The following is a 26,198-nucleotide window of genomic DNA, read 5'->3' as shown; positions in this document are numbered from 1 at the left end:
GTCTGCGGTTTGCATGCCCATTGCAGGGCTTCCAGGCTCAGAGTGGCCGGCCAGCCCTTAGAGGAAGCTGGTTGTGTGAGTGGGAAATGGATAGGAGTGGATACCCCAGGAGGCTTGGTCTCAAGGGGCACATCCCTTTCATGAGTAGTGACTGCAACGGCTCAAAAAACCAGGGCTATCGGGTCTTTCTATGCCCCTTTGCTATAAGAAAGGGGAAGATCTCCTATGCCTTCTTCCTGTCCTCACCCCCACTAAGCCTGGACACTCACTGATATATGATGGCTCTTCCAAATTCCAAATCCTTCCAAGAGCCTGCAGACACTCTGTGGGTGTGTGTGGGTGTGTGTGTGTGTGTACACACAAATGAGCTTTGCAGTGAAGCCAAGATAGCACTCTGGAGTGTTCATATCCAAGATCTTTGTCACACAGGAAAGTGACTAATAATAACTGGATACGTTACACATTTTTGGTAGAGATGTCAGATAAAATGCAGAATCCCACCCAAATGCAAAATTAGGTAAAGGGGGAAAAATCTGCATTAAAGGTATATATCAAGGGGTGCCTGGATGGCTCAGTGGGTTCAAGCATCTGCCTTTGCTTCAGGTCATGATCCCAGGGTCCTGGGATTGAGCCCCGCATCGGGCTCTCTGCTCAGTAGGGAGCCTGCTTCCCCCTCTCTTCATTCTCTACCTCTCTGCCTACTTGTGATCTGTCAAATAAATAAATAAAACTTTTTTTTTTTTTTTTTTTTGTCGGCGTGAGCACAGGCAGACTGAGTGGCAAACAGAGGCAGAAAGAGAAGCAGGCTTCCTGCTGAGCAAGGAGCCCGGTGCGGGACTTGATCCCAGGATGCTGGGATCATGACCTGAGCCGAAAGCAAGCCGCCTAACCAACTGAGTCACCCAGGCATCCCAATAAATAAATCTTTTTTTTTTTTAATATTTTATTTATTTATTTGACAGAGAGAGATCACAAGTAGACAGAGAGGCAGGCAGAGAGAGAGGAGGAAGCAGGTTCCCCGCTGAACAGAGAGCCCGATGTGGGGCTCCATCCCAGGACACTGAGATCATGACCTGAGCCGAAGGCAGCAGCTTAACACACTGAGCCACCCAGGCGCCCTAAATCTTTTTTTTTTTTTTTTATATAAGAAAAGTATATCTCAAATATTTTATGGGACACAATTCTTGGAAACGTCGATTCCATGTTTATCTGTGATTCTAATTTAATTGAGTGTTTATTATTGTTATTTGCTAAAATTGGCCAGCCTTCCTGGATGGGGCCCTTCGAATTTAGGAGGACTGTAGCACTTCTTCTGGGCATCCACCCTCCAGAAAGGAGGAGAGGAGCCGCATTACCAGGACAAGAACAATCACTGTGCATGGCCACACACATTTTGGGACCTGTATCAACGTTCAGCCGGAGAAAAACGAAGAGCGTACATTTACTTTTTGAGGCACAATGCCATCTCTCCAAAGATCTAAAAGACAAAGGTAACACTGGGTTCCTGGGAGAAAGGGGGCCGGGTTGCCAGGAGGAAGAGGTGGGAGGAAAAGGCGTCCCTGCGCAGTCTACTATGCACAGTGTGACTTTGAACCAAAGGTATTGCTCGTTAGAAAGTTTCCACTAAGGTAGTGAAAGAGGTTAGAAATCCATATCAAACAGCAACACAATACGCCGAGGAACAGGACATCGTGATTTCTGGTCGCGCGCATGGTAGGGTGCACGAACTCTCTCTGTGAGACACCGGGGCTTTCCAGAGAAAGGGACCCTAGTAAGGCCGGTGCTGCTGCTGGATCTGCTCGGCTCCGAGCTCCGCAGGGCACTGGGCACAGGAGCACCCGAGGCTGGAGAACGAGGTGTGAGCAAACCCACGGGATCTGCTGACACCGAGCTGGTTTGAAACCCTCATTTCCACGTGGCCTTAAGGACCCATGTGCTCATCAGCATATCTGTTCTGGCTTTTGTACAGGAAGTCCAGCCCCTGTTGAATAAGTCAAGAGCCAGTAGGAAGCAGAGCGGGTGGAGGGACACAAAGCGAGGTTGCGGGATACAACATCGAACCAGAGGAGCACTGGGTCACACCGCGATGCGGTGAATCTGGAAAACAGTGTCTGAACTGCCTGGAAAGGCGCTCCCTGATTGTGCTGTCCCTTTATCCTTCGAAAGGAACTTGGGGTTCTGGCCCACCTACCCGAGCCTGACTCTTGGAATGTCTCCCCACCACCGCCAGCCAGGGCAGGGGCCCTCCGCCCCTCCCCCGCCACAGAATGTCATGAGGTCATGCATTCTCACCCTGTTTAGATTCAAACTTTCCTGGCCTTGGCTTGGGTCTTGAGTGTCTCTCCTGCAGCAGCTCACCGTGTGGGGGGCCGGACCTGACTTTTGTCACTGTGGAGGCTGCCAGGCGGCAGCGTCCTCTGCCTGTGCGGATGGCTTTCCAAGGAGGTGAGTCTTTGGCTTGGGTTGGACGTGTCAGGGGCCAGGCCACCCCTGAAGCCCTTGGGATTCAAATGTGACACCGGCCAGGGGCACTTGGGTGGCGTTAGGTAGAGGAAGGGAGCGCACTGGACCCCCAGGGACAGCGACCTGGGGGCTGAGAGGCTGGGAGTCTGCAGAAACCTGCTAGGACGTTGGGCAGGGGCTCCTTGGAGGTGGGTCGGGCCCTGTCGGGGGAAACGCCCTGTGTGTGGGGAGAAAGGATGGCGGCAGTCTCGCCGATTCTCTCGGGGACACACGCCTCCTTGGGCCCGGTGCAGGGAGAGGTGGGAGTGTGTCATGAGGGCGGCACAGGCCGGTCTTAGCCAGAACGCCGTTCCATGGGACTGTGTGCGGCCCAGTGTGCAATGGCGTGTCCTGCCCGAGACCTGGGCCGGTGGTCACTCTGAGCCCACGTGCCCCCAGGCCTCATAGGCCTTGTCTTGGATTCGGCAGGGTCGTGGCACCAGGTGGCCTCAAGGTAGGGTTCGGGCTCTTCAGCTGCTCTGGGTCGCTCCCCTCTTGAGGAATCGCAGTTCCCACCTGCTTCCTCTTGTCCTGTGTTCTGGGCTGCTGTCCCAGGCTGGCCCTGTGTCCAGGGTGTGTGGATGGTTCTGAGACGGGCTTACCGCAGGGTTTGGGGGGAGCTGTCCTGGCAGAGATCCAGGTCAAGTGTTCTTGTTCGCTTGTGCCGGGCCGGGGAGTAGAGGGGTGGGATTCGCCGGGAGCCTCGAGGACCGGAAGGCTGGCGGGAGAGGGGCCCGAACGGTTCAGACGCTGTCTGTTCACAGGGCCCCTCCAGGTGCCTAGGATGGACCTTGCAGAAGGTCTCCAGCGGCCAGGGAGGCTGCTGAGGCCATTTCCCACAGGTCAGGGTTCCACCCAGACCCGAGTCTTGGGAGGCCGCCCGTGAGGCTGGAGAGTCGTGTGTGTGGGGGTCCGTGGCTGGTTCTCAGAGGCAGTGCTGGCCCAACGGCCTCTGCTGGGCAGACAGGATGACGTGCTGGGAGGGGCGGGGGCGGGAGGTCCCTGCGGGAGGCCAGAGCATGGAAAGGACTCTGGGACACTGGCAAACTGCACCTTTTGCTGTGATGCCCCTCACGCGAAGCCACGGGATTCACTGCTCTGCTCCCGGGGACTAAGGGTGTCCCGGGTCCTCCCTCCCGGCTGCGGATTCTCTGACCCCATCCGGCCCTTTCCTTCTGTCCACAGCATCTGCAGTGCTGGGACGCCATGTGGCCACGGACCCGGGAGCCTCCCTGTCTGCTTTCATGGCACGGCCCTTCCCCCCACCCACTGCCGGCGCCCCCCACCGGCCACTCTGGGGGCAGCACCCGCCGCCCCTCCTGACCCAGCCATTCCCTCCTGGTGGCCCCCTGGTGCTGCCAGCTTTCTCCAGGACTCCGCTGGTGGCAGGAGAGGCTGGCCTTGGCCCCAATGGGACTGGGACCTGCAATGTCACTGTGCAGGTCAGGTCAGAACAGGGGTGCTCCGTGACCCCCCAGACTCAGACCATCGTCCTCACTCCGGCCCCCCTCAGCTGGAGTGCTCCAGGGGCCCTCGGTGGGGGTGCTGCGTGTCCCGCACCCATCTTCGTGACAGCCTCTGCGGTGGAGACCAGCATGCCTGCCTCGGCCCGTGGGGGCTCCCAGGCCGGCAAGGGAGGCTTGGCCCCAAGCCTTCCACCTCCGGCTCAGCCCCCAGTCGCGCAGCTGACCACCGTCGTGCCCCCAGTCAACGCCAGGCCACAGCCTCACGGAGCTTCCAGGAGCCGGACCACGGCCTCGCCCCAGGACTCCTGTAACCCCAAGAGTGTTTACGAGAACTTCAGGCGCTGGCAGCGCTTCAAGTCGCTGGCCCGGAGGCACCTCCCGCACAGCCCCGACGCAGAAGCTCTCTCCTGCTTTCTCATGTGAGTGGCCTCGGCTCTCCCTCAGCCCTCACGCAGGCCCACCTTGGGGCGCGCACACAGGGCGGTGATCTAGGGGCCGCTGGGAGGAAGGTCAGGGGCCGGGACCCTGCTCTAGGAAGGCACTTTCCGGTCCAGGACACCTTTCAGTCACGCATCTCAACTAACACTGGGGCGGTGTGTGTGTGTGGGGGGGGGGGGGGGGGGTTGTCCAGCCAACCTGTACCTTGCAGAGACATCACGGTGACAGTCGCTGGGGACTCACAGGCAGATAGGGTCCGGGTGTCAGAGGAGCGGCTGTGGTTTGGGTGCCGCACTCTTGGTCATCCTGTCTCCATGCAACCCGGGCCTGGGGCATCTCACGGCCAGGGGACCAGCCCAGCAGAGGAGACTTGGGACTTGCAGGGCCAGCAGAGGTCCTGTGCGGGCCCCACCCTCGCTGTCCCAGAGGATCCCTCAGAACTGGAGGGGAGGGAGCAGAGGTGGTGTAGGGGTGAGGGTGGGGGATCCTTCCTGCGGAGCTCTGACCGGGCAGGCCTGGCCTTGGCATCTGAGGTCCCTCCTGAACACGGGGTGATGGCATTTCCTGCCATTTCCAGGCTGGACTCATTGCTGGGCACCTTGATGTCCGCGAGTATTATTACAAGAGGCAGAGTCCAGAAGGACTGACTTCCCAGGCCACCCCGTCCCTGCTCCTGTCAGTGGACAGTCAGCCTGGTGCCCGGAGCCCAGGGCTGGTGTGGTGGGAGGCGGTGACCGTGGTGGTGGTGAAGGTTGATTTGCACACCCCGACACCCCCTGTCACCTGCCAGCACTCGTTCATGCTGGGTGGGGGACACGGGCTCCAGAGGATCCGGGGAAGGCTGGGGGTGACCGGACTGCAGCCGGCCCCTGACCCCGACGCCTTACAGCCCGGTGCTACGGACCCTGGCGCGCCTGAAGCCCAAGATGACGCTGGAAGAGGGAGTGCGGCGGGCCGTGCAGGAGTGGCAGAGCAAAAGCAACTTTGACCGCTTGATCTACTACGAGATGGCGGGAAAGTAAGTCAGGTTCTCTGGCCCGGGGCTCTTGGGCGAGTGGGCCGGGGGCAGGGTCTGGCTATGCTGATGCTCGCTTGTCCCAGTGGGCCACCCTCCCCACCTCCCTGGCGGTTCCACCTTCCCTTGCTCTGGACCCACCCCTAGCTCCGCCAGAAGGTCTCAGGACGGGGTTGGGGATCCTGAGGCCTCCTCGCCTGGGGTCGGACTCCCTCCGACTCAACTCCCTGAGGGGGTGGTGGAGGCGATGCGCCGGACAGCCCGCCTGCCTCCTCCTTGGTGGCCGGGGCCACGGCCGTCCCTCCAAGGCCCCGCCTCTCCCGGTCCCTCGACCTGCTGCTGGCCCTGCTGGCTCCAGGGCTGGGCCCCCTCCTCAGTGCGGCCTGGGACTCCTCACCCCCAGGTTCATGGAATTCGAGATGGAGGAGGAGATGCAGATGCGGAAGTTACAGTGGGTGAAGGTGGCCCAGGGCCTGCCTCCCCCAGCGCCCCCGAAGCCTGAACGGCGGGGGCCCCCAGCCGCGGGAGCGGGCCCGCAGCCAGGTAAGGCCCCCACATCCCCATGACCGCGGGTGGCCAATGGCTGTGGGGGCCAGGGAAAGGCCTCTGTCCCTGGGTCGTGTCTGCTCCCACAAGGGGACATTGGTCGTTTGACCAGATCAGCCGGGGGTCTCAGCTGCCCTTTGTCAGGACGGGTATTGACCTGGTGAATTTCTTGACTCCTCGCCCCACGCCTGTCAGAGGACCTGGCACCAAGTGGGGAGTGGGGCTGTGGGGAGTGGGCTGTGGGGAGACCCCTGGAGGATCAGGGGGTCCGCCCTTGCTCACGTGGCTGGCTGTGAGACACTCCTCCTCCCCGCTCTGCCAGTCCCACGGTGCCCATAGCTTCCGGTGGCCCTGACCCAGCCCCCAGGGACATCAGTGTCCCCCTAACCCTGCCCTCCCGATGCTCTGCCCGAGCCGCTCACGCCTCCTCCCTCCTTCTCGCTCTGCCTCAGCGTGCGTTCCCAGGAAGGCGGGTTCCAGGGCCCAGCCCTCCCGCCTGCAGCCACACCGACCCCCGCGGCGCCGGCAGACCAAGGCGCCCAAGGAGATCCCTCCAGAGGCTGTGAGAGAGTACGTGGACATCATGGAGGGGCTGCTGGGGCCTGGCCGCTCAGCCCCGGGGGGCCCGGCAGGTGAATGGGGAGAGGACGGAAAGGAGCCACAGCAGGACGAGGCCGCGACCTCCCCGGACCCGGGTCTCCTGAGCTACATTGACGAGCTGTGTTCCCAGGAAGACTTCATCACCAAGGTGCGCTGGCCCGCAGCCTGGTGTCTGGAAGATTCCAGGGACTGGCACTCCAACGCCCAGTTCGGGGCTGAGCCCAGGCCTTTGGCATTAAGCGCTTTCCTTGTTCCTGGGCTGTGTGCGCATGTGTGCGTGCATCCTTGTGTACTTGCCACGTGCGTGCAGGCATGTGTGTATATACTGCTGTGCGCGCAGACGTGCGTACACACGTGGACGTGTGTGCCCACATGCCCAAGCATCGTGTTTGTGTGTTCGTGTGTGTTTGTGCATGTGCATACCCATGCGTGTGCGCATAGAGGCCTGTGCGTGTGCATTTGTGCCTTGTGTGGATGTCTTTGTGTATGTCTGCATGTGGTCCTGTGTGTCCGCTCACGTGTGTGTCGGCCTAGGGGTATGTCCTTTGGTGTCTGAGAGTGCACGTATGTTTTGGGGGGGTGTGTGTCTGTGTGCATGTCCAGGTTTTGTCTCTCTGTGTACACACATGTGTGAATGTGTGTGTGTCTGCACACATGCATGTCTGTGTGTGTGTGTGAGAGAGAGAGAGAGAGAGAGAGAGGCCAGTGACTGTATCGTGAAAACTTCTCCCACCGTCTGGAGAAGGATGGGTGTGTCTTCACTTTTCCGCATTTCCTGCCGACCCTCCTGGCTCACAGGGGGCTCCCTGCCAAGTCTGGCCCCAGCCTCTTTCCTCTGTCCCAGGTGGAGGCAGTCATCCACCCCAGCTTCCTGGCGGAATTGTTGTCCTCGGAACCACAGCTGGACCTCCTGGCCCTGGCTGAGAAACTGGAGCAGGAGGAAGGGCTCAGCCCCGCAGAGGTGAGCCCGGGGAAGGACGGGCTCCAGGCAAGCTGCGGGATGCAGGGGACCCAGGCGATGCAGGGGGAGGGAGTGGGGTCCCAGGTGAGCCCGAGGAGGGGACCCAAAACAGAGACCCACATGACTCTGTCCCCCTTTGCTTCTTGTGAATCACAGCACTGGGGAGGCCAGCGTCGGGGGGGCACAGAGCAGAGAATGGGAATGGAAGATGGGCAGCCTGGGACGGGAGGGAGGGAGGGACTAGGGGGATGTCAGCAGAGCCACAGCCTCGTGGGTCACCCTCCCTGCCTCCCCCGGTGCCACCGTCCCATGCCCCCGTCTCACTGGCCTATGCTGGCCAGTCACTGTCCCCTCTTTCCTCAGCTGGTGGAGAAAAGACTGGCGGCCTTGAATACGGAGGAGGGTGTGCAGGCACCGCCACGTCTCTGCGCGGCCCGGTCGGGCCCCAGTGCTGAGCACGAGACCGGTCCCGGGATGGGGCTGGGGGTCAGCGACAAAGCCTGCCCAGCAGACACCGACGGCCAAGACCTTCAGAGGCATGGCCGAGCACAGAAACAATTGTCGGGGCCCGGAGCCTTTGCTCTCTGTCCCGGACGACAGGAGGCCCCTGCACCCAGGGCCCGACGGGTCCCCGCCCCTCCGGAGGGGCAAAGGTGCGCCGCCCCTGGACCGGGCCCCAGAGATGCCCGCTTCTCAGAGAGGCCCCTCCTGCTAGGGACACTCGAGGGCTGGTGGATGGGTCCAGTGAGGACGAGGAGGAGCTCCCCAGCCTGGCCTTCCTCCTGGCCTCTCAGCACAGGCTGCTGCCCTGGAGGCTCTCCCAGAGTCCCGCTCCTGCCTCAGTCATCCCCAGCCCTGGCGGTTGGGGGCCGCAGGGGGCTCCACGGGCCCCCTCTCCTCAGAGAACAGGCCTCGGTCCGGCCACCGCCCCAGCTACAAAGTCCAGGAAGCGGGCTCTGTGTGAGGGTCCTGCCTCTGTGGCAAAGATGCCCCTGCCTGGGGCCAACCTCAGGGTGTCTGGGAGGCCGGCCTTGGCTGTGGGGCTGGTTCACCCCTCACAGCCTGCAAAGAGAAGGCGTGACTCCTTGGTCACAGGGAGGAGAAGGAAGCGTCACTGCAGCCAGTAGGGAGAAGTGGGCCTGCGCTCCAGGGCCGGCACTCCCCGCGGCCCCCCAAGGAGCCTAGGGGGTCCTTCTCAACCTGGTGCTGATCCTGGCTGTGGGAGGGGGGGGGGGGGGGGGGGGGGGGAGGGGAGGAGGGAGGGAGGGAGGGAGGGAGGGAGGCAGGCCATGACTGTGGGGGTGGGGTGGCTGTAGCCCATTGAGGCACCGTGTGTAAATGGGGAATAAAGTTAAGTTTTGTGGTTAACGCTCTGGGCCACTTCTTCCTACTGGCGTGTCGGCTGCCACCGGCGTGTGGGCTCCCCATCCCACGGGATGGAAGAGCCTGAGGGGCTTCCTGGGGCTCCCGTCACCATCCGGATCCCTGAACGTCCAGGGATGGGGAGCCCTCTGCACCACGACCGTTTTTGAGAATGAAGTCCGCAGACAGCCCCATCTTCCGGAGCTCCCTCTGCCTCCCCGAAGCTTCTGCCACGGGTCCGACTGGGCGGGGGGTCCTCAGCTCCTGCAGGGCTCCCTGTGCGGGGCCTGAGGAGATGGGCTCTGGGCCTCGGGCTCGTGGTAGCAGGAGTGTCTTCCGGTGCCATCGGGATCACCGAGCTGGGAGGGCCAGTGGGGGATCCGCCCAATTCCAGTGAGGATGGACATGGGGCACGGATGAGGGTGGGTGGGGGCACTGGCCACGGTGTGCACACAGGAACCACAGCGGTGGCGCAGGCGGCAAGTCCCGTGGCGGGATTTCTGGACAGGGCCGTCTTCTCCAACCATGCAGGGAGGTGACCCTGCTGCCCCCCACTACTGCCCTGTACCTCCTCTCACTGGGAGTGCTGGTCCCCTCCAGCCCCTACCCCTGTCCCACCCAGATGCTCTGGTCCCAGGAGTGAGCTCTCAGGCCCTCCAGGTTCTAGATTCTGGTGCCTTTTCCGGGTTTGGTGAGGCCCCTACGCACTCAGCACTCCCAAAACTGCTGTTCCTGGACGCAGGATGGTCCCAAGGCCATCCAGGTCCAAGGGACACCTGGCCCTCTGCTTCCCTCCTCCCGACCCCAGCAAAGAGTTTGGTGGAGAACGGAACTCATGCCGGTGTCCTTGTCCCGCTGCATGCAATCCTCAGGCCACCCCACAAGGGCTCCTCCCTTTCCGGGCAGGCGGCTCTGGAGTGCTCCCCACCCTCCTGCCCCTTCCAGAAGCAGAGGTTTCCTCTTGGTCGCACTCCCCAGCGGCTGCCCGTCCCTGTCTAGCTATGCCTCACAGAGAGGAAAAGGCTCAGGGGTCCAACCAGACCCAAACAGAGGCCGCCCCTGTGCCTGTCACCCTGCTTTGTCCCTGTCCATGGTGTGTGCTTAGTGAGCGCTGGAACTAACGGTGTCCGCGAAGATTTGCCTCTTTTCCTTGGAAAATACACAGTCTGTGCTGCGGGAAGGAAATTAAGTGGAGAAACATTCAGATTTTTATGGCCCCCAACCTTCCTCGCCACAGAAACACTTAGGAGAGGTGACAGCCTGCGGGGACGGTGTGGTGGGGCCGAATCAGGAGGGAGCTCCCAGGAAGTGAGGACGAATCTGCGGTGAGGACCAGGTCATCCCTGGGGAAGTCCTGGTGCTCACCCAGAGCAGGCCCAGCTCTGCTCTGCCCCGTCCAGTGGGGCAGGTCCCAGTCAGCTCGCTGGGTCTCCATAGAGCCTGCAGGAAGCCAGGCTCACGCTTTCCCGAGAGCACCGTGGGCTCTCGGTGGCCTGGGGACCGGGGCGGCCCTGTCAGTCAGCCTTGCGCGTTTGGCTGCAGAGCCTCCTCGTGCTCCCCTAGGATGAGATCCAGCAGTGGGGCCTGGAGTTCTGGGGAATCCCTTGGATACAGGAGCATTCCTATCACCACTGATGACAATGCTGTGCCTTCGGAGGGCACCCGGGAAGCTCGGGCTCCCGTGGCCACCCTTCCGTGCCTGTACGTTTGCTCTTCATTCAGAAATGCGTGGGTCCCACAGGCTGCGGTGCGCTGGGCGGGAAGAGGAGAGCAGCCAGCTTGTGGGATCCTGGCCAGGGCGCCCCAGTGCCCCCACACATGGCGCTCGCCCGGCGGCTGATAATGGGCAGGGCAGGCTCTGCCTGTGTCCACGCCTCCATTCATCATCCACTGTCCCTGGACGCAGGTGTCATAGGAGGCTCTGGCCAAGAAGGACAGTGTGGGGGCTGCGTGTTCAGACAGACAGTGGGGCGAGCTGGAGCCATTCCTGCTCACATGTCTGCTCTGGAGAGTCTGGGCTTGGATAGTCCCCACTTGTCGGCCCCCTGGCGTAGTTGTTGGTGGGACCCTCCCCCAGACAAGCGGGCAGGGGCCCCCGCCACCCGGCACATCCACTGGGAAGGCCCCGGACATGACTCCCTGAGTTCTGACGGCCTGTTTCCTCCTGTATGCCTGTGCACACCTGGGCCCTTGGTGCTCATTTTCGTAAAATATCTTGGGGCTACACTGTGCTGTCTGAGGGTTCCTCCTGCCATCCTCCCTGGGTCTCTGAAAGTCAGATCCCACTCTCATTCTATCGTCTGTGTTTGCAATGTACTTTGTGTCCGTTCATTCTGAGGATCCTGTTTCAGGGATGCGTGTTGTGTGAGAGTGTACAATGTGTCTGGACATTGTACGTAGAGATGTTTTCCACCCACAAACACAAATTGCAGAAGGATCTCGACTTCGTAGGGCTCTTAATTTATTTACATTAGTCCATCCCAGTGTGCAGTCTGTTAGCAGGAATCTGACCAGATTCTGGTTCTCTCATATTCATTCCTAACACAGGGAAGGAACACTTCTGATTCACTAGTCACACAAAATTCTGCCTCTGCTGCCCCATGAGGTCTGTGGATCCAGCTCCTGGACACTGACCCCTGACACCATGATGCTTTTATGTGTGAAGTGATTTAAGTGTTATTCATAGATCACCGTTGGCCAGCATTCATTCACACTGCTTTTCTCCTTTTCAGTGAAAATGGGTAAAGTCATTAGGAATGTTTCAACTATGTTATTAAAAAATGGGAAAATGCAATAGAAAGCAGTGTAGAGGATATGTAGACTCAGTGTTAGCATTGTGACATGTTTGCTCCAGCTCAATTATAAAATAAAAACTCTATAAAGACATCACATAGAATGCAATTCATTCATTTTAAGTGTATGGTTTTGATGGCAGAGTAATATTCCATTGCATATATGGACCACAGTTTCTTTATGTGTTGAAGGGCATCTCAGCTCCTTCCACACTTTGGCTTTGTGGACACTACTTCTATGAACATTGGGGTGAATATGGCCCTGCTTATCACTACATCTGTATCTTTCGGGTAAATACCCAGTAGTGCCATTGCTGCATCATAGGGAAGCAATAGTTTTCATTTCTTGAGGAATCTCCACACTGTTTTCCAAAGTGACTGCACCAACTTGCATTCCCACCAACAGTGTAAGAGGGTTCCCCTTTCTCCACATCCTCTCCAACATTTGTTGTTTCCTGCCTTGTTAATTTTTGCCATTCTAACTGCTTTAAGGTGGTATCACAATTTTTTAAAAGATTTTATTTGTTTATTTGACAGACAGAAGTAGACAAGTAGGCAGAGAGGCAGGCAGAGGGAGAGGGAGGGAAAGCAGGCTCCCTGCTGGGCAGAAAGCCCGATGCGGGGCTCAATCCCAGGAACCCAGGATCATGACCTCAGCTGAAAGCAGAGATTTTAACCCACTGAACCACCCTGGTGCCCCTCATTGGGGTTTTGATATTAATTTCCCTGATGACTAATGATGATAAACATTCTTTCATGTGTCTGTTAGCCATTTGTATGTTCGTGTCTTCTGTCCATTTTTTGACTTAATTATTTGTTTTTTGGGTCTTGAGTTTGAGAAGTTCTTTATAGATCTTGGCTATCAGCCCTTTGTCTGTAGTGTCATTTGCAAATATCTTCTCCCATTCCATGGGTTGCCTCTTTGCTTTCTTGACTGTTTCCTTTGCTGTGCAGAAGCTTCTGATCTTGACGAAGTCCCAACAGTTCATTTTTCCTTTTGTTTCCCCCTTGCCTTTGGAGACATGTTTTGAAAGAAGTTGCATAGCTCATGTCAAAGAGGTCACTGCCTATGTTCTTTTGTAGGATTTTGATGGATTTCTGTCTCACAGTGAGGTCTTTCATCCATTTTGAGTTTCTTTGACAATACATTATGATTAAAAGGAGTTTATTCTAAGAGTGCAAGACTTGTTTAATATTCAAAAATCATAAGTGTAAACCACCATATTAATAGTCTAAAGAAAAAGATCCACATGGCCATAGCAGTTAATTCAGAAAAAAGCATTTGACAAAACTCAACACACATTCATGTTAGACACTCATAAAACTGGGAATAGAAGGGCACTACCTCAACCTAGCAAGGGATATCTACAAAAGAACCTACTGATGACATTATACATATTGGTGAGAGAATGGACATTTTTCCCTCAAATTCAAAAACAAGATCAGGATGTTCTTTTATCTCTCATTTTCAACTTAGTACTATAGATGCTGGCCTATACAGTATGGCAAGAAAAAGAAATAAAAACAAATTGATTAGAAGGAAGGAAGTATTACTGTCCATATTCATGGATGACATGACTGGTCATGTAGAAAGTCCAAAGAAATCTACAAGAAAATGCTTAACCAATGATGATCACTCTATCTTGTGTCTCAGGATACAAAATCAACACAGAAACATGAATTGTATTTCCTAATACCAACAATGAACAATTGGAAACCAAAAATTAAAAACACAATGCATGTACAACAATTCCAGAAAGTTAAATATTTGGTTATAACACTTTTTAAAAGATTGCATTTATTTATTTGACAGAGAGAGAGATCACAAGTAGGCAGAGAGGCAGACAGAGAGAGGGGGGAATCAGTCTCCCTGCTGAGCAGAGAGCCCTATATGGGACTCAATCCCAGGACCCTGAGATCATGAACTGAACTGAAGGCAGAGGCTTAACACAATGAGTCACCCAGGTGCCGCTGGTTATAACATTTTTTTAAAGAGAGGATTGGTATGATAAAATGAGTAAAACCCACATGAAAGGAACCAAACAAGACCTAAATAAATGAAGAGATATATCACATTCATGAATTGGAAGTAAAATGTCACCTGCCCACAGACTTCCTTTGTCAACCTAGACAAGCTTATCCCAAAATGTATAGAAGAAAGGTAAAGTTAAAGGAACCAGAATAGCCAGCACTGTTTTTGAGAAAGCAGAATACAACTGGAGGACATTATTACTTGACATAAAGCTATAGTATAAGGCAGTGTGGTGTTGGTGAGGGATAGCTGTGTGGTTCCACGGACAGGACAGAGAATTCAGAAATAGTCACACAGAGATACAGCGTACTTGTGTTTTTGGGAAGCAGAAAAGCAGTATGATGGGAAGAGGATAGCGTTTTTAGTAAATCTAAAAATAACTCAAAATGATTAATAGATTGAAATGTAAGATATACAACATTGAACCTTGAATAAACAAAACTAGGAGAACATCTTTGGGTGGTAGAGCTTGTTGAGGAGCTCTGGGACCCGAGAGCAAAAGCAACAGCCATAAAAGAAAAAAGAAAAAAATTGAACTTCATCAAAATCAAAACTTTCCCTGGATGAAAGGCCCAGTCAGGGATGAAAAGAGGTTACAGGTTTGGAGAAACTGTCTGCCCTACCAGAAGTGGGAAGGAGTTTTCTCTGGCCTACGCTTGAGAACGTAACAAGGCCACTGGAAGAAACACTTGTGCAAATGTGCCCCCGACCTCACCGGGGGCTGGACTCCAGAGCTGTGGACTCTCAGCTGGTCCACACAGGTCTTTACCCACCAGCTACCAGCTACCACATGAACCCTCCCACAGCAGGGCTGGCTTTGGCAGCTGGCCACACTTGTGCAAGCTGGGATTCCCGATCCCCTGGTCTCTCTGATTTTCTGGGCCATACATAGTTTGCTCTATGATCTCAGTTTCCTGCTGGGTCTAAGAAGAGCTGTTGATTTTTAGGTATTTTTTCAATGTTTATCATGTTTTGAGAATGGGAGTAATGACTTCCAAGCTCCTTATCCTCCAGACTGGAAATAGGAAGCCTGTAATTGGTTGTTATTTTGTTCTCACTTCTGTAACTTGTCTGGGGTTGACTTGGCAATGACAGCTGGCAGCCGGTCCCAGTGCCCCATCTAGGAGGGCAGGGAATCCCCAGTGACAGACCTTCCATGTCCCTTCCCCCACGGATGCCGCCAGTGCCCCTCCAGGCCCTGCTCCCAGGATCACTGTCTCCTCCACTTAGCCCCTTCCCTCTAGCCCTACTCTAGACTGTCTACTCAGGAGTGGAGATCTGGGGCCCAGATCTGAGGAAGCCCATCCCAGGTGTCTGAGGGGCTGCTGGGGAGGGTTACAGCAGCCGAGTGCAGCCTGCTGGAGTCTGAAACAGCAGGGAGCTCCAGCTCCCCGAGTGCGATGTTCTCCTTACTACCTGCGCCATCTCTGAAACCCTACAGACCCCTGCGAGACTTGATTTCATCTTTAATAGGAAACTGAAGCAGGATAATAATCCTGAGCAGGAAGTTTGCTGCAGGTGTTGGGGAAAGTTGGTTGCTCTGTCGTGGGAGTGAGGCGTGTGTGGGATGCCTCTGGTAGAGGTCTGAGAAGATCCAGGAGGGGCAGGGAAGCACCTAACTGCAGAGCACAGCCCGCTGCAGCTGCCACGGGTGGCAGAAGAGAGGGTTAGAACCGGTGGAGACACTAAGGCTCCAGCTGAACTGCCCACGCTGCCCTGAGCTTGTGAGCGTGTGAGAACGGCATGCCATCTCAGTACTCACGGACATCTGGGAGACTGAGGTCCCCTGCCTGGGGCTCCAGAACTGAATTTCCACCAAGGGAGAGAATGCTCACTTCCCCCCTCCAGAGACAGCTGAGCCGGTGGCAGGTACACAGCCACGCATTGGGTACCTCCCTGGTGGGGCTCTGGCCAGAGGGACGGCCAGGGCAGGATCTGCCAGCAATGCCCACGCAAGCGTGGGCCCTGGGAAGACACGTTCCTGGGGCCTCCCAAGACCATCTTGGAAGGCAAAACCTGAACCAGTGAGATCACAGTGTTAACGGGCATTGAGTCCATTTTTGCCCATCTGTCACCAAGTATCCAAGATATTTAAACAATGCCAAAATTGGGAAGAATTTGCATGGAACTCTCGGACTGGCACTTGATCTGGCACTGAATAGGAGCTTTCCCACCTTATTGTGGGTGTGAGGGCTGGCGTGGTGCATTGTGAGGAGGGGGCTGTGCTGGCTGTACCGGGGCTTTGTCGGGCAGACGGTCAGGAAGGACACCCTAGAACATTGTTTCAAGGCTTATCACCTGGCCACTAGGTCCTGGGTCAGCTAAGCAGGAAAGGTGACAGAAGGATCCCCCTGCTGAAGGCACGTGGACACCTCAAGCAGGTTGCCTTCGGACACAGGGAAGAGTTTGACACGGAGTTGGGTCCCTTCCCGCTGGGGACAGTGGAGCCACAGGGGCAGGGGAGGAAGGTGTTGGGAGTCCACTATAGGAACACAGGTCTGAGGACCACCGGCCTGAACCTTGGCTCTCAGCCTGGCACCTGACTCACTCCCCCAGACCCTTCGTGCCCGAGCATCCTTCCTACTACAGACCGGAACCCCCTTCCTCATGGCCTGGTCATGCACCCCAGTCCAACTTAACCACCCAGCAGTCTAGAGTTTCCCACCACCTGCACTGGGAGTCAGTCCTCCCTCCTCTGAACCCCTGGGTTGCTGTTTCTCTACTTTGGGGGAGATTCTTGCTTCCCCACACTGTAGATATCTAGTGGAATGTCTGTCTTCTGCTTGTGGGCTGAATTGTGTTTTCTGAAATTCTTATATTGGTACCCTAACTCCCTGCGCCTCAGAATGTGGCTGTATTTGGAGATAAATTCTTTACAGAGGTAACTAAAGGTCAACGAGGTCCCTGGGCTGGCCCTAGTCTCATGGGACTGGTGTCCTTATAAGGCAATCAAGACACAGATAGATACACGGAGGGATGACCATGTGAGGACACAGGGAAGATGGTGTCTACCAGGAGAGAGGCCTCAGGAGAAACCAGCCCTGCCCACGCGTGGACCCCCTGGACTTCCTGCCTCCAGGACTGAGAGGTGATAAATTCTGCTGTTTGAGTCCCCACCCCCCAGCTCTAGTGTTTGTTATGCAGCCTGAGCTGCTTCGCACACTTCCTCTGAAGGCGCACATGCTCCCCAGTGCTCCCGAGGCAGGAGTGAAGTCTGCCCTCTTCCCAACGGGCAGCCCTGTGCCCACTCCCTCCACCACCACCACTCCCCTCCACCCTGGGACAGTTGTCCCAGGAGCCAGATGCCTGATGTCAAGGGATGGACGAATGCCGAGAAGCAGGAGGAGCAGTGGGGTCCCAAGTCAGGAGCAGGACGAGTCTTTATTTGTTTCTGTTTTGGTTTTTCAGGCTTGGCTTCGGGGTGGAAGCTGATGGACAGGAAAGTCCTGGAGGGACCACTGAGAGCCAGTGAGGTTGGGGGAGGGGAGGCGTGGAAGGTTCCAGCAAGCAGACTGGGGCTGGAGGCAGAGAGCTAGACAGAGGGGCTCGGCGGGTCACCGCAGGGCCTGCCGTGAGTCCCTGAGTGCAAACAGCAGCAGGAGCCAAGTCTGGGGAGGTAAGAGGGCTGTGCTGCTGTCGAATGAGCTGGTGGCCTGCAGAGGCTGATCTGGAACCCGGATCTGAGGAGCAGATGTGGGATCGGGCGGAGGGGTCAGCCTCCGGGTCTTGTTGATCCAGTTGGTGAAGTAGCTGACCCTGGTGAAGACGCTGGGGTAGACAGGGTGCCAGCAGTCCAATCCCCAGCTGGCCAGCCCCACCAGAACCCAGGCCGTGGGGAGGTCACAGACGAGGGGGCCCCCGGAATCACCCTAAGAGAGAGAGGGGAGTCAGTGTGGGTGACGGAGCAGAGTCTGAGAATGGCAGAGGTAGGCGGGGCTTGTGAGTCTGGGAAAGTCTGGACCAGCGTCGCCCTATGGACCCTTCAGGTTCACACCGGGGGGCCTGGAAACTGCGCTTCATGGGATTCAACCGCCCCTCAGGACTCTGCCCTCTGCCCGTCCCCCAAGGGGGGCGCTGGTGGCTGGGACAAGGGACAGGGCCCAGGAGGGCTGGCTGTGAGTGGAGGCAGGTCGGCTCAAGCCTCTGCAGCTACCATCCGTCCCCACACCCTGGGGCCATTTAGGACTTTGGTTTTTCCCCCCCGCTTCTTGGTCGAGCATGACCAGAAAACGCCCAAGCCCAGGCCTGCTGGAGGCAGCCCACATTGCTGGGGGCTGGGGGAGCAGGCAGGGGTCACCTGGCTGGGGTCACCTGGTGGGGTGCTGGGAGTTACTGGAGTCCTGAAACACTGGCAGGGCATGTTGGTGGCATGGTGGGGACACACCTGGGTGGCGTGGGTTGGGGAGCTCAGTACTCTCGGGGGGTCTTCTGGGGAGGAGGGCACTCTTGCTGCACGTCTCTGCTGGAGAGACTCCAGGAGCCCAGGAGGGGCTGGCAGTGCATGGTGGGTGTGGGGACAGGAAGACTGCTGGGCTCCTAGGCCGATCGATGGCCTGGGTGTTGTCAGATCTCCGGCTGAGACCCAGGGCTGGGTATAAGGTCGTTTGGAGGAAACAGAAGGGCACAGGACTGGCTGGCCAATGATAGCCTTACCCCTGGAACCCGGGACCTTATACGGGGCTCTGCAGTGGTGGTGGAGTTGAGGGTCTTGGGATAGGAAGATTGCTCTGGGTTGTCTGGGCGGGTCCGCACGAGACAGAGGGCGGCAGGAGGTCAGAGTCACAGGAGGAGCTGGGCCCCCCAAACCGAGGCTAGACCCACGAGCTCTGTGGTTAGAGGCAGCCACGGGCCAGCAGGTGCAGGTGGCCCCAGGACCTGAGAAGGAGAGGAAATTCTTCCCTCAAGCCTCCCGACGGAGCTGGCAGCGCCCACACCGCCATTTTAGACTTTGGACCCCCCCAGAACGCCAGATGATGACTATCTATCTTCTCAGCCATCCAGTTTGAGGTGGCTCACCAGTGTGGGCCCAGACTCACAGGCAGGGGCTCCTTGGAGAGTGGTGACCCCTCACCCTCCCGGGGACCCCCACCTGCAGTGCCTCCGGTTCTCCCTGTGGTGTGCCCACCGCAGCTGGGCCCCTCTCCCGCCGCGGCCTGTGTCCTCTCCAGGCCTCAGCTATCCCCGCAGGTGAGGCGCAGACATTATGCCAGGCCCGGGGCCAGCCTGGAGGAGGTAGGATGGACTCCTGTGGCCTCCTGGCCCCTGCAGAGCTCTCAGAAGGCAGAGGAAACCCCGACACTGACATAGCCCCCACCAAGCGCACCTTGGTTTGCACCGCGCAGAGACAGAACAAGCGGTGTGCGCGTGTGTGTCCAGTGGGGCCCAGGCAGCTACGCCCACGTCCAAGAGGGCAAGGCTAAGACAGGCTCAGAAGGCCACGCAGCACTCAGATTGGGACGGCAGACCGGGCAGGAGAGTGAAGGCCAACCTGTATTCCTTGTTCCTACAGACCAGGCGCGGCGCTAAGCTCTCTACTGGAACCTCGTGGAGGGGAGGCTGTCGTCGCCCCTACTTCATGGGTGAAGAATCTCGGCTGGGCTCCCAGCACCGAGAAAGAACAGCTTGAGACGGGAGCCGGGTCTGTCCACCCCACAATCTGAGCGCTGAGTCACCCTGCAGCACCCACCGCCCAGAGCTGCTTCCAGGGCCCTGCATGGGGAGGAGCACTTCAGGGGAGAGAAGAGAGCCCCGGGGTGGGGGCCCGAGCAGGTGGCCTGGCAGACGCAGCCAATGGAATCTCATGGACGGGCTGCGGTGATGGGAAGGCTAGGGGGGTAAGAATGGGGGGGGCTCCCAGGTGTCCAGCTCAGAGGGGTCCTCAGCCTGGGGTGGAGGGCACTACAACGTCCAGCCCCCAGGCCCACAAAGGGCACCGGCTCTAAGCTCTACAGGCCTGGTCTCCCCTGGAGAAGGCAGGTGCAGGGAAGAGTCAGAAGGGATGTCTGAGTGTGTGTCCCCTCTGGGTACAGCTGGCCCTGTGAGGAGGCTGGGGCACACGGTCCCCACTATCGGCTGTGGCCTGAGAACCAGGAGAGCAGGTCTACCTCCTACCAGGAGGACAGTCGGCTGAGGCCCCTCCCTTGGCCCAGCAGCTTCCCAGGCCGTAGTGAGAGTGGCTGTAAGTCAGGCCTCCCCCCCGGCAGGCCCGCCTCACACCTTCTGGGTTTCCTGGAGCCACCATCACATATGGCCACTAACCAGGGGGCTTAGAAAACAACAGAAACTTGCCTCTGCCAGTTCTAGAGGCAGACTCTGACGTCAAGGGTCTTGGCGCCTTTCCCTCCACCTTTTAACAACACCAGTCGTTGCATTTAGGGCCCCTCTGAATGTAGAACGGTCTCACCTCGAGACCTAATCACAGCTGCCAAGACCCGACGTAGTTCCCGGTACGGTCACGTCCTAAAGCTCCCAGTAAACATGAATTTGGGGAACAGTATTCAGCCCACTACACCAGCCTTTCGACAACCCCATGAAGAGGCCTCAGAATCCCACTCAGGCTCGGAAGGTGCCGCCCAAGGCCCCCGGGCAGGCAGGGACAAGTGGCCGAGTTGCGTGTCTAGCTCCAGGGCCCTCCCTCCTGCCCCTCCTCTCCTGCCCTTCTGGAGATTTCCTTGTAGGAAAGGCATCCAAAAGCTGGCCGGCTCTCCAGGCTGAGCCCGGGGAGTGTGCTGGGAGGAAGGGTGGGCTTGAAGTCAGAGCGCCAGGGTGGTCCAGCCGAGCTGCCTTACATGAGGCTGGCCACATTCCCTCGCTGGGCCTGCTGGCCCACCTGCAGGAGGGGCTCACACAGAGGGGAAAGAGACCCTTCCGGGCCCCGTGCCCAGCAGCCGAAGCACATCGAGAACACACAAAAGTACAAGGAGCTCCTGGAAGAAAAGGACGGGCAGCGCAACATCAAAGTGCGAGGAAAAACTAGAAGGAAAGACACACAGGCCCGGGGGCGTCCACACGCAGACGAGAAGCAACACAGGCTCCTGGGGACATGGAGGGAAGCAGGCAGGAAGAAGAGAAACGGCCCCGCTTACCTGGCAGATGGCCCTTCCCGCTGAGAAGTCCCCAGCGCACAGCATCTCCTCTCGCACAGAGTGGCTCTCGCTGTTGCTGAGTCGTTGTCTGTATAAGACGTTACAGAACTGGTTCTCCACGAGGGTCACCTTACCCTCCTGCAGAGGGAAGGGCGAGGGCAGGTGCTCTGTGTGGACGAGAAGGGGACCGGGGGCGTGCTCTGTGGGGAAGCCCAGCCACGCCGCACCCCCACTGCCCCCAAGCACGGGCCTGCTCAGCACAGATAAGCCTGGAACCTGGTGGCAGCCTTCCTCATCCCTCACAGGCTCCTCTCCCGTCTCCCAGACTCTCCGCAGGCCCCTCTGTTTCCTGCGCCTCATACCCATCCTAGTCCACAAAGACAGACGGCAAATCCCACCAACACGCGCCGTTCGTGGGCCCTTAGCAAACACAGACCCTTGCCCCTCAGTGACCTTCCTCCCACCCCTCCGTCCTCCTACCTCGTGCCTCACTGTGCTCCCTCCTACCCACCTGTCCACACACCCACCCGTTCACGTGTGGCTCCATTCCTCCAGCATCTGCCCACCGGCCACCAGCCACGAGCACTCACCCGTCCATTCATCTGTCCTCACGCTGGGCATCTGTGGACACCCCGACCCAAGGGGCATTGTTGTTGGGGACAGCGGGTGAGTGAGATAAGTGGACGGGACTATTACAGATCTAATAGATGGTGTGAAGGAAACAGAACGGGAGGAGATACCTCTTTCCACTCCCGTGAGCAACACGACTCTGCAGACGAGGGGCTGAGTGGTAGCATAAAGACAAAGTGACTCCCGCCAGCCAGGGCCAGTGGGCAGAGGGGCCAGGCGGAGAAGCCAGGTGAGGCCAAGGCCCTGGGGTGAGGATAGTCTGGTGTACTCAAGCAGGAAGGAGGCTGGTGGCTGGGACGGGGGATGTAGCAGGGGAGAGGCGTGCAGGGAGATTGGGGGCCAGTGCCACGCAGGCCCGACCCCCAAAGCGGGGAGTTTGGGCTTGTTCTAAGCACAGATGGGAAGACATGCAGCGAGCTGAGCAGGAAGTGGCGAGATTCGTGTTTTAAAGAGAGCAGACGGCCGTGTTGCCACTAAAGCAGGGTACATGGCATGGGAGCTGGGAGACCAGTCTGGAGCAATGGGGAAATGCCTACCAAGTGCCAGGCCCTGGGCCCCCCTGGGATATCAGAACAAGTGAGACACGGTCCCTGCCCTCAAGGAGGAAGAACCAGCCTGTGTGCCTTTGTGTGTGCATGTGTGTGCGTGTGTATGCACGCCTTCATGTGCATGAGTGCATGTGTGCCTTTGTGTGTACGTGTGTGTGCGCGCCTTCATGTGCGTGCATGCATGTGTGCCTTCGTGTGTGCATGTGTAGCGCGCCTTCATGAGCGTGTGTGCGTGTGTGCCTTTGTGTGTACGTGTGTGTGCGCGCCTTCATGTGCGTGCATGCATGTGTGCCTTCGTGTGTACATGTGTGTGTGCACGCCTTCGTGTGCGTGCATGCATGTGCGCCTTCGTGTGTGCATGTGTGTGCATGTGTACGCGTGCCTTCATGTGCGTGTGTGTGCCTTCATGTGTGCATGTGTACATGTGTACGCACATGCATGAGGGAGAGAGAGACAATGCTGGAGGCTGGACAGTCCCTTGGACTTAGAATCACACATTTTTCAGAACTAGAACTAAAACAGCCCCGTCCTCTAGAAATGAGGCCCAAGGTCCAAGGTTCCATGGCCACTTGCCTGGGCCCCCTCCGACCCAGCACGCCTCCCTCCTCCCCTGTGGCCCTCACCCAGCCCCACACCCCCTCACTGTCCTCGCTGAGCATCCCCCAGCCGGTGATCCAGCAGGACAAGTTGCCAGACAGCCGCATGCCAGGGCTCGGGAGGCAGGCGGGGGCGATGGAGGAGGTGAGGTTCACAGGCAGGTGCAGCTGCAGCATGGCTATGTCGCTCCCAAAGGGGTGATGCTTCTCAAAGTCTGGGTGCACGATAATCCGGCTCAGGGGCATCTTCCGCGTGTGCTGGGAGTGCTGGTAGAGCTGCGTGCTTCCCAGCAGCACCTGGTAGTCCGCGGGGGCGAGGGATTTGCTGGCAGAGAAGAGCTCGCGGTCACCCTCCGCTCTGAGCACGGGCCAGGTCTCTCTCCCTGCCCCTCGTCTAACCGCCCCTCCCTCCGGAGCCTGCGCCTGCGGGAGGCCAGGCCGCTTGGGTCTCCGCTTCCCAGCTCTCCCGAGGCCAGCTGCGTTTCTGTTCCCCACTCCACCTGGAGGAGCAGGGGCTCCTCGTGCTCAAGGCTTCTTGCCGGGGCCTCACACCACGCTCTTCCATTTTACACAGAGAAGCTCTGGCTCCAACCTCCCTCTAGCCTGACCCTTCCCAAAGCTCCCCATGGCCCAGCTGCGGCCCCACACCTGTCCTGTCCCTTCCTCCTCTGAATGCCTTCCTGCCCCACAGCTGTTTGTCCCCTTGTCATAAGCATTCACAACAGATCTGGCAAATGAGCAAATGAGTGCAGGAAATGGAACCTTGCCTTGTCCCCTGAACAAAAGTGACAAAACGTCCTACCCTCCTGACTGGACGGCCCGGCACCCAGAAAACGCCCCCCCAACCCCTCCCGACCTCCTCCCCACCAGCCCAAACCCTTCCCTCCAGCACCATGCGTGCGAGCTGGGCCACTGCACCTCTCCTGACCTCCCTCCCTGTCCACGGGCCGCTCCCCCCCTCAGCACGTCGGCTTTCTCTCCTGCCGGCACGGAGACACCCCCTTGCCACAGAGGGGCTCATGTGTGGCACAGGGCCGGTTCTGATGGGGCTCTGGGCCCTTAAAGCTACTCAGTGCCTGAGCCGAGATCACTGACCCGGTCTGTGATCCCCTCCACTCCTTTGAGACCCTCCGTTTCTGTCCTGAAGCCGGGCACGGAGCCAAGCCCGGAAGCCAGAGGAGCCAGCCTCTCGAGCAGCCACGTCAAGGTCAGAGAGCCCACCTCCCACCCAGGCAGCCTGGCAGGCGGGTGCGGGCAACCGCGACTCCTCCCAGGCATGCCGTTCTGCAGAAGCAGTAAGTCTGATGCTCCAGAGTCTGGGGACGCTGAACAGAAGCCCTGGCTGAGGAGGCAAAGAGCCTGACCACGCTTCATGGCGCCAGGACTGATCTTGCCAGTCTCCGGGGGCACGTTTGTGTCAGGGGACAGGCACTGGGGCCGAGGACAGAGAATGGGGTGAGCGGGGGGCACATTCAGGTGGAGGGGACACGGGTCAAAGGCAGGAATGTCGTGTGTTTGGAGGCCACACAGCACTCAAGGGTAAAGCCCAGAGGAGCTGTCATTGGACACCCATCACTCTTCCTCCTCTCCCTTGCAAGCCCTGCCCTGCAGCCCCTCAGGAAGGGGACTCACTTGAGAAAGCAGTGAGCGGTGGAAAGCAGCCAGAGGGGGTCGATGAGGACAGCTCCGCAGATGTGCACGCGCTTGTGCAGCAGGCTGGCCTGCCACGGCCACCGGCCAGCCGCCACATCCTGGCCACCATAGATCCTCCCCGTCACTTTGGGCCTCCCACACACTGTGGAGACACCCCCCAGCCTGTCCATGATAGAGACACTGGTGACCCCAAATGATGTGATCACAGAGGCCCTCCTCTTCACAGACATAAAAGCTACAGCCAAGGCTCAAGGGGCCTGTCCAAAATCCAGGGGCTGCTGGACCCCGCCTTCCTGACCGCTGCAGAGGACCACAGAGCAGAGCACAGGCCGAACCCTGGAGGAACAAGGGAGGGCCCAGGGTTCGGCTGGAGCAGGGCAAGGGGCACCAGGGGGCCATGGCTGCATCTGCAGGGAAGACAGGTGTCCCTGAACCCACCTGCTGGCGACAGGGCACATCCCAGACGTTTCCTTTGACTAGCACAGTCTACCTCCTCACCTACTCTGCAGACCGGAGAGCGGCAGGTCTCACACCCTACCGGACTTGCTCCAGACCATGTGTCCAGAAGGCTCCCGTGCCCCTCCACCCCATCCAGCATCTCAGGGAGGAGGGTCACAGGCAGGAGGCTGGTGCTGCAGGACCCAGGGGAAGCCGCTGCCCCGACTCAGGAGGCTCAGTTTCTCGAAGAAGAGGAAGTGGGCTAACGGAGACAGCCCTGGTCCGGGGATTCACACCTGGCGGGCTGGGAGCCGTCTCTCGGGCCCCCATCCAGCCGCAGGCCTCCCCAGCCCAGCCGCCATGCCAGGGCCAAGCCTGGCACCTGCCCAGTTCCAGGGGGTCTGCAGTGGGGACTATTACCCGCCTGTGTTGGGGTCTGGGGATGGCCTAGGGCCGCCTGTGAGAGGGGGCCGAGAGAAGAGAGGGCCCCAGCCCCTCGCGGAAGCCCCTCCGCCCACACGCCTCAGCCCAACGCACCCGCTTCGGGCGCCAACCGCTGTGCTCCGCCCTCCGGCCGCCGGGGCTCCTCCGAGTCGGCCTCTTCCGGAGCGGGGGCCAGGGCCCGGGAGGCCACCGACCAGGACCCTCGCATGCCTGCGGGCGGGAACAGGAGCCAGAGCAGGGCCGCCAGCCAGCCTCGGCCGCGGGGGGTCGGTGCCTCTGTACCCATACCCAGGGCTGTTGACCCCAGTCTGACCCGACCCGACCTGACCCTACGCCCTGACCCCGTGTGGATCCCGGACCCTGCCCCTGTCCCCACCCTGACGCCCCTTCACAGGTCCCAGCACCACCTCCTCCTAACCCTGGGCCCTGAGCCTGCCCAGACCCCAGCCCAGCCCTGCCCAGCCTTGCCCAGCTCTGACCCAGGCCTAGACTCCTCCCCACACCTGGTCCTGACCCCCAGATGGGGGGCCTGACCTCCGGCCCAGGGCCTGACCTCCGGCCCAGCTGGTCCCAGCATCACCCAAACTCAGGGCAGTCAAGTGCTCCTCTGAATTCAAGAGAAAAGACAGTAGACTCCACATAGTCAGATGGGAACTGTGTGAGAAGGTGATTCCTGGGAGTGGGGACGTGAAGGGTCCATAGGCAGGAGAACATGCTCCGTCTAACTGGTAATCTCGAAAATGAGAGGGAAACATTACAGTCTGTCACTCTGAACCATCTAATTGCAAAACATTCCCCAAGATGGATAAAGACCCCTAACTCTTTGTGCGTCATTGATTTCTTTGTAGCCGAAGGGGAACATCCAAATGTCAGATGTGCTCCCTATCGTGTGCTCCAATATAATACTCTGAGTTTGTTCGTATTTGGAGTGAAAGGCCCTCATTTCACACTTACTTCCTTGGGTGTACAGGGAACTTATTTTATTCACCACCGGTAGGGACGAGAGAATAAGGGAATGAGAGTCGCACACAGTATACACTGAAATACCAATGTTTTCTTGTGTTTTGGAGAAAGAGAGAGAGAGAGACTG

At 58.4% G+C, this 26,198-nt stretch overlaps 2 protein-coding genes across 5 annotated transcripts; one reads left to right on the top strand and one right to left on the bottom strand.

Moving 5' to 3' along the window:
* Positions 1-2,375: 2,375 nt before the first annotated feature.
* Positions 2,376-8,749, top strand: LOC123387509 (NUT family member 2G-like). 2 transcript variants are annotated; one of them, XM_045064952.1, is made up of 7 exons: positions 2,376-2,445; positions 3,688-4,387; positions 5,296-5,424; positions 5,825-5,964; positions 6,420-6,715; positions 7,412-7,528; positions 7,892-8,749. In XM_045064952.1, the coding sequence occupies exons 1-7, from the start codon at positions 2,430-2,432 to the stop codon at positions 8,711-8,713; spliced, it is 2,220 nt and encodes a 739-aa protein (XP_044920887.1). In that variant the 5' UTR covers positions 2,376-2,429; the 3' UTR covers positions 8,714-8,749. The 2 variants fall into 2 exon arrangements, with proteins under 2 accessions (XP_044920887.1, XP_044920886.1); XM_045064951.1 differs by having other exon boundaries at positions 7,412-8,749.
* Positions 8,750-17,078: 8,329 nt separating this feature from the next.
* On the bottom strand, positions 17,079-25,613 carry LOC101671555 (putative serine protease 47). Of its 3 annotated transcripts, XR_201461.3 has the most exons (6): positions 25,202-25,613; positions 24,206-24,368; positions 22,621-22,898; positions 20,800-20,966; positions 18,368-18,589; positions 17,455-17,583 (listed from the first exon to the last, which is right to left on the bottom strand). XR_201461.3 is itself a non-coding variant. In XM_004782432.3 (5 exons), the coding sequence occupies exons 1-5, from the start codon at positions 25,392-25,394 to the stop codon at positions 17,269-17,271; spliced, it is 1,116 nt and encodes a 371-aa protein (XP_004782489.2). In that variant the 5' UTR covers positions 25,395-25,613; the 3' UTR covers positions 17,079-17,268. The 3 variants fall into 3 exon arrangements, 2 of the variants coding, with proteins under 2 accessions (XP_004782489.2, XP_004782491.2); XM_004782432.3 differs by lacking the exon at positions 18,368-18,589 and having other exon boundaries at positions 17,079-17,583; XM_004782434.2 differs by lacking the exons at positions 18,368-18,589; positions 25,202-25,613 and adding an exon at positions 24,665-25,193 and having other exon boundaries at positions 17,079-17,583; positions 24,206-24,562.
* Positions 25,614-26,198: the final 585 nt, after the last annotated feature.

Source organism: Mustela putorius, unplaced genomic scaffold, assembly GCF_011764305.1.
Source record: "Mustela putorius furo isolate JIRA1106 unplaced genomic scaffold, ASM1176430v1.1 tig00003854_pilon_pilon_pilon, whole genome shotgun sequence".
Lineage (NCBI taxonomy): Eukaryota > Metazoa > Chordata > Mammalia > Carnivora > Mustelidae > Mustela > Mustela putorius.
This window is presented reverse-complemented; position numbering and strand designations above follow the sequence as displayed.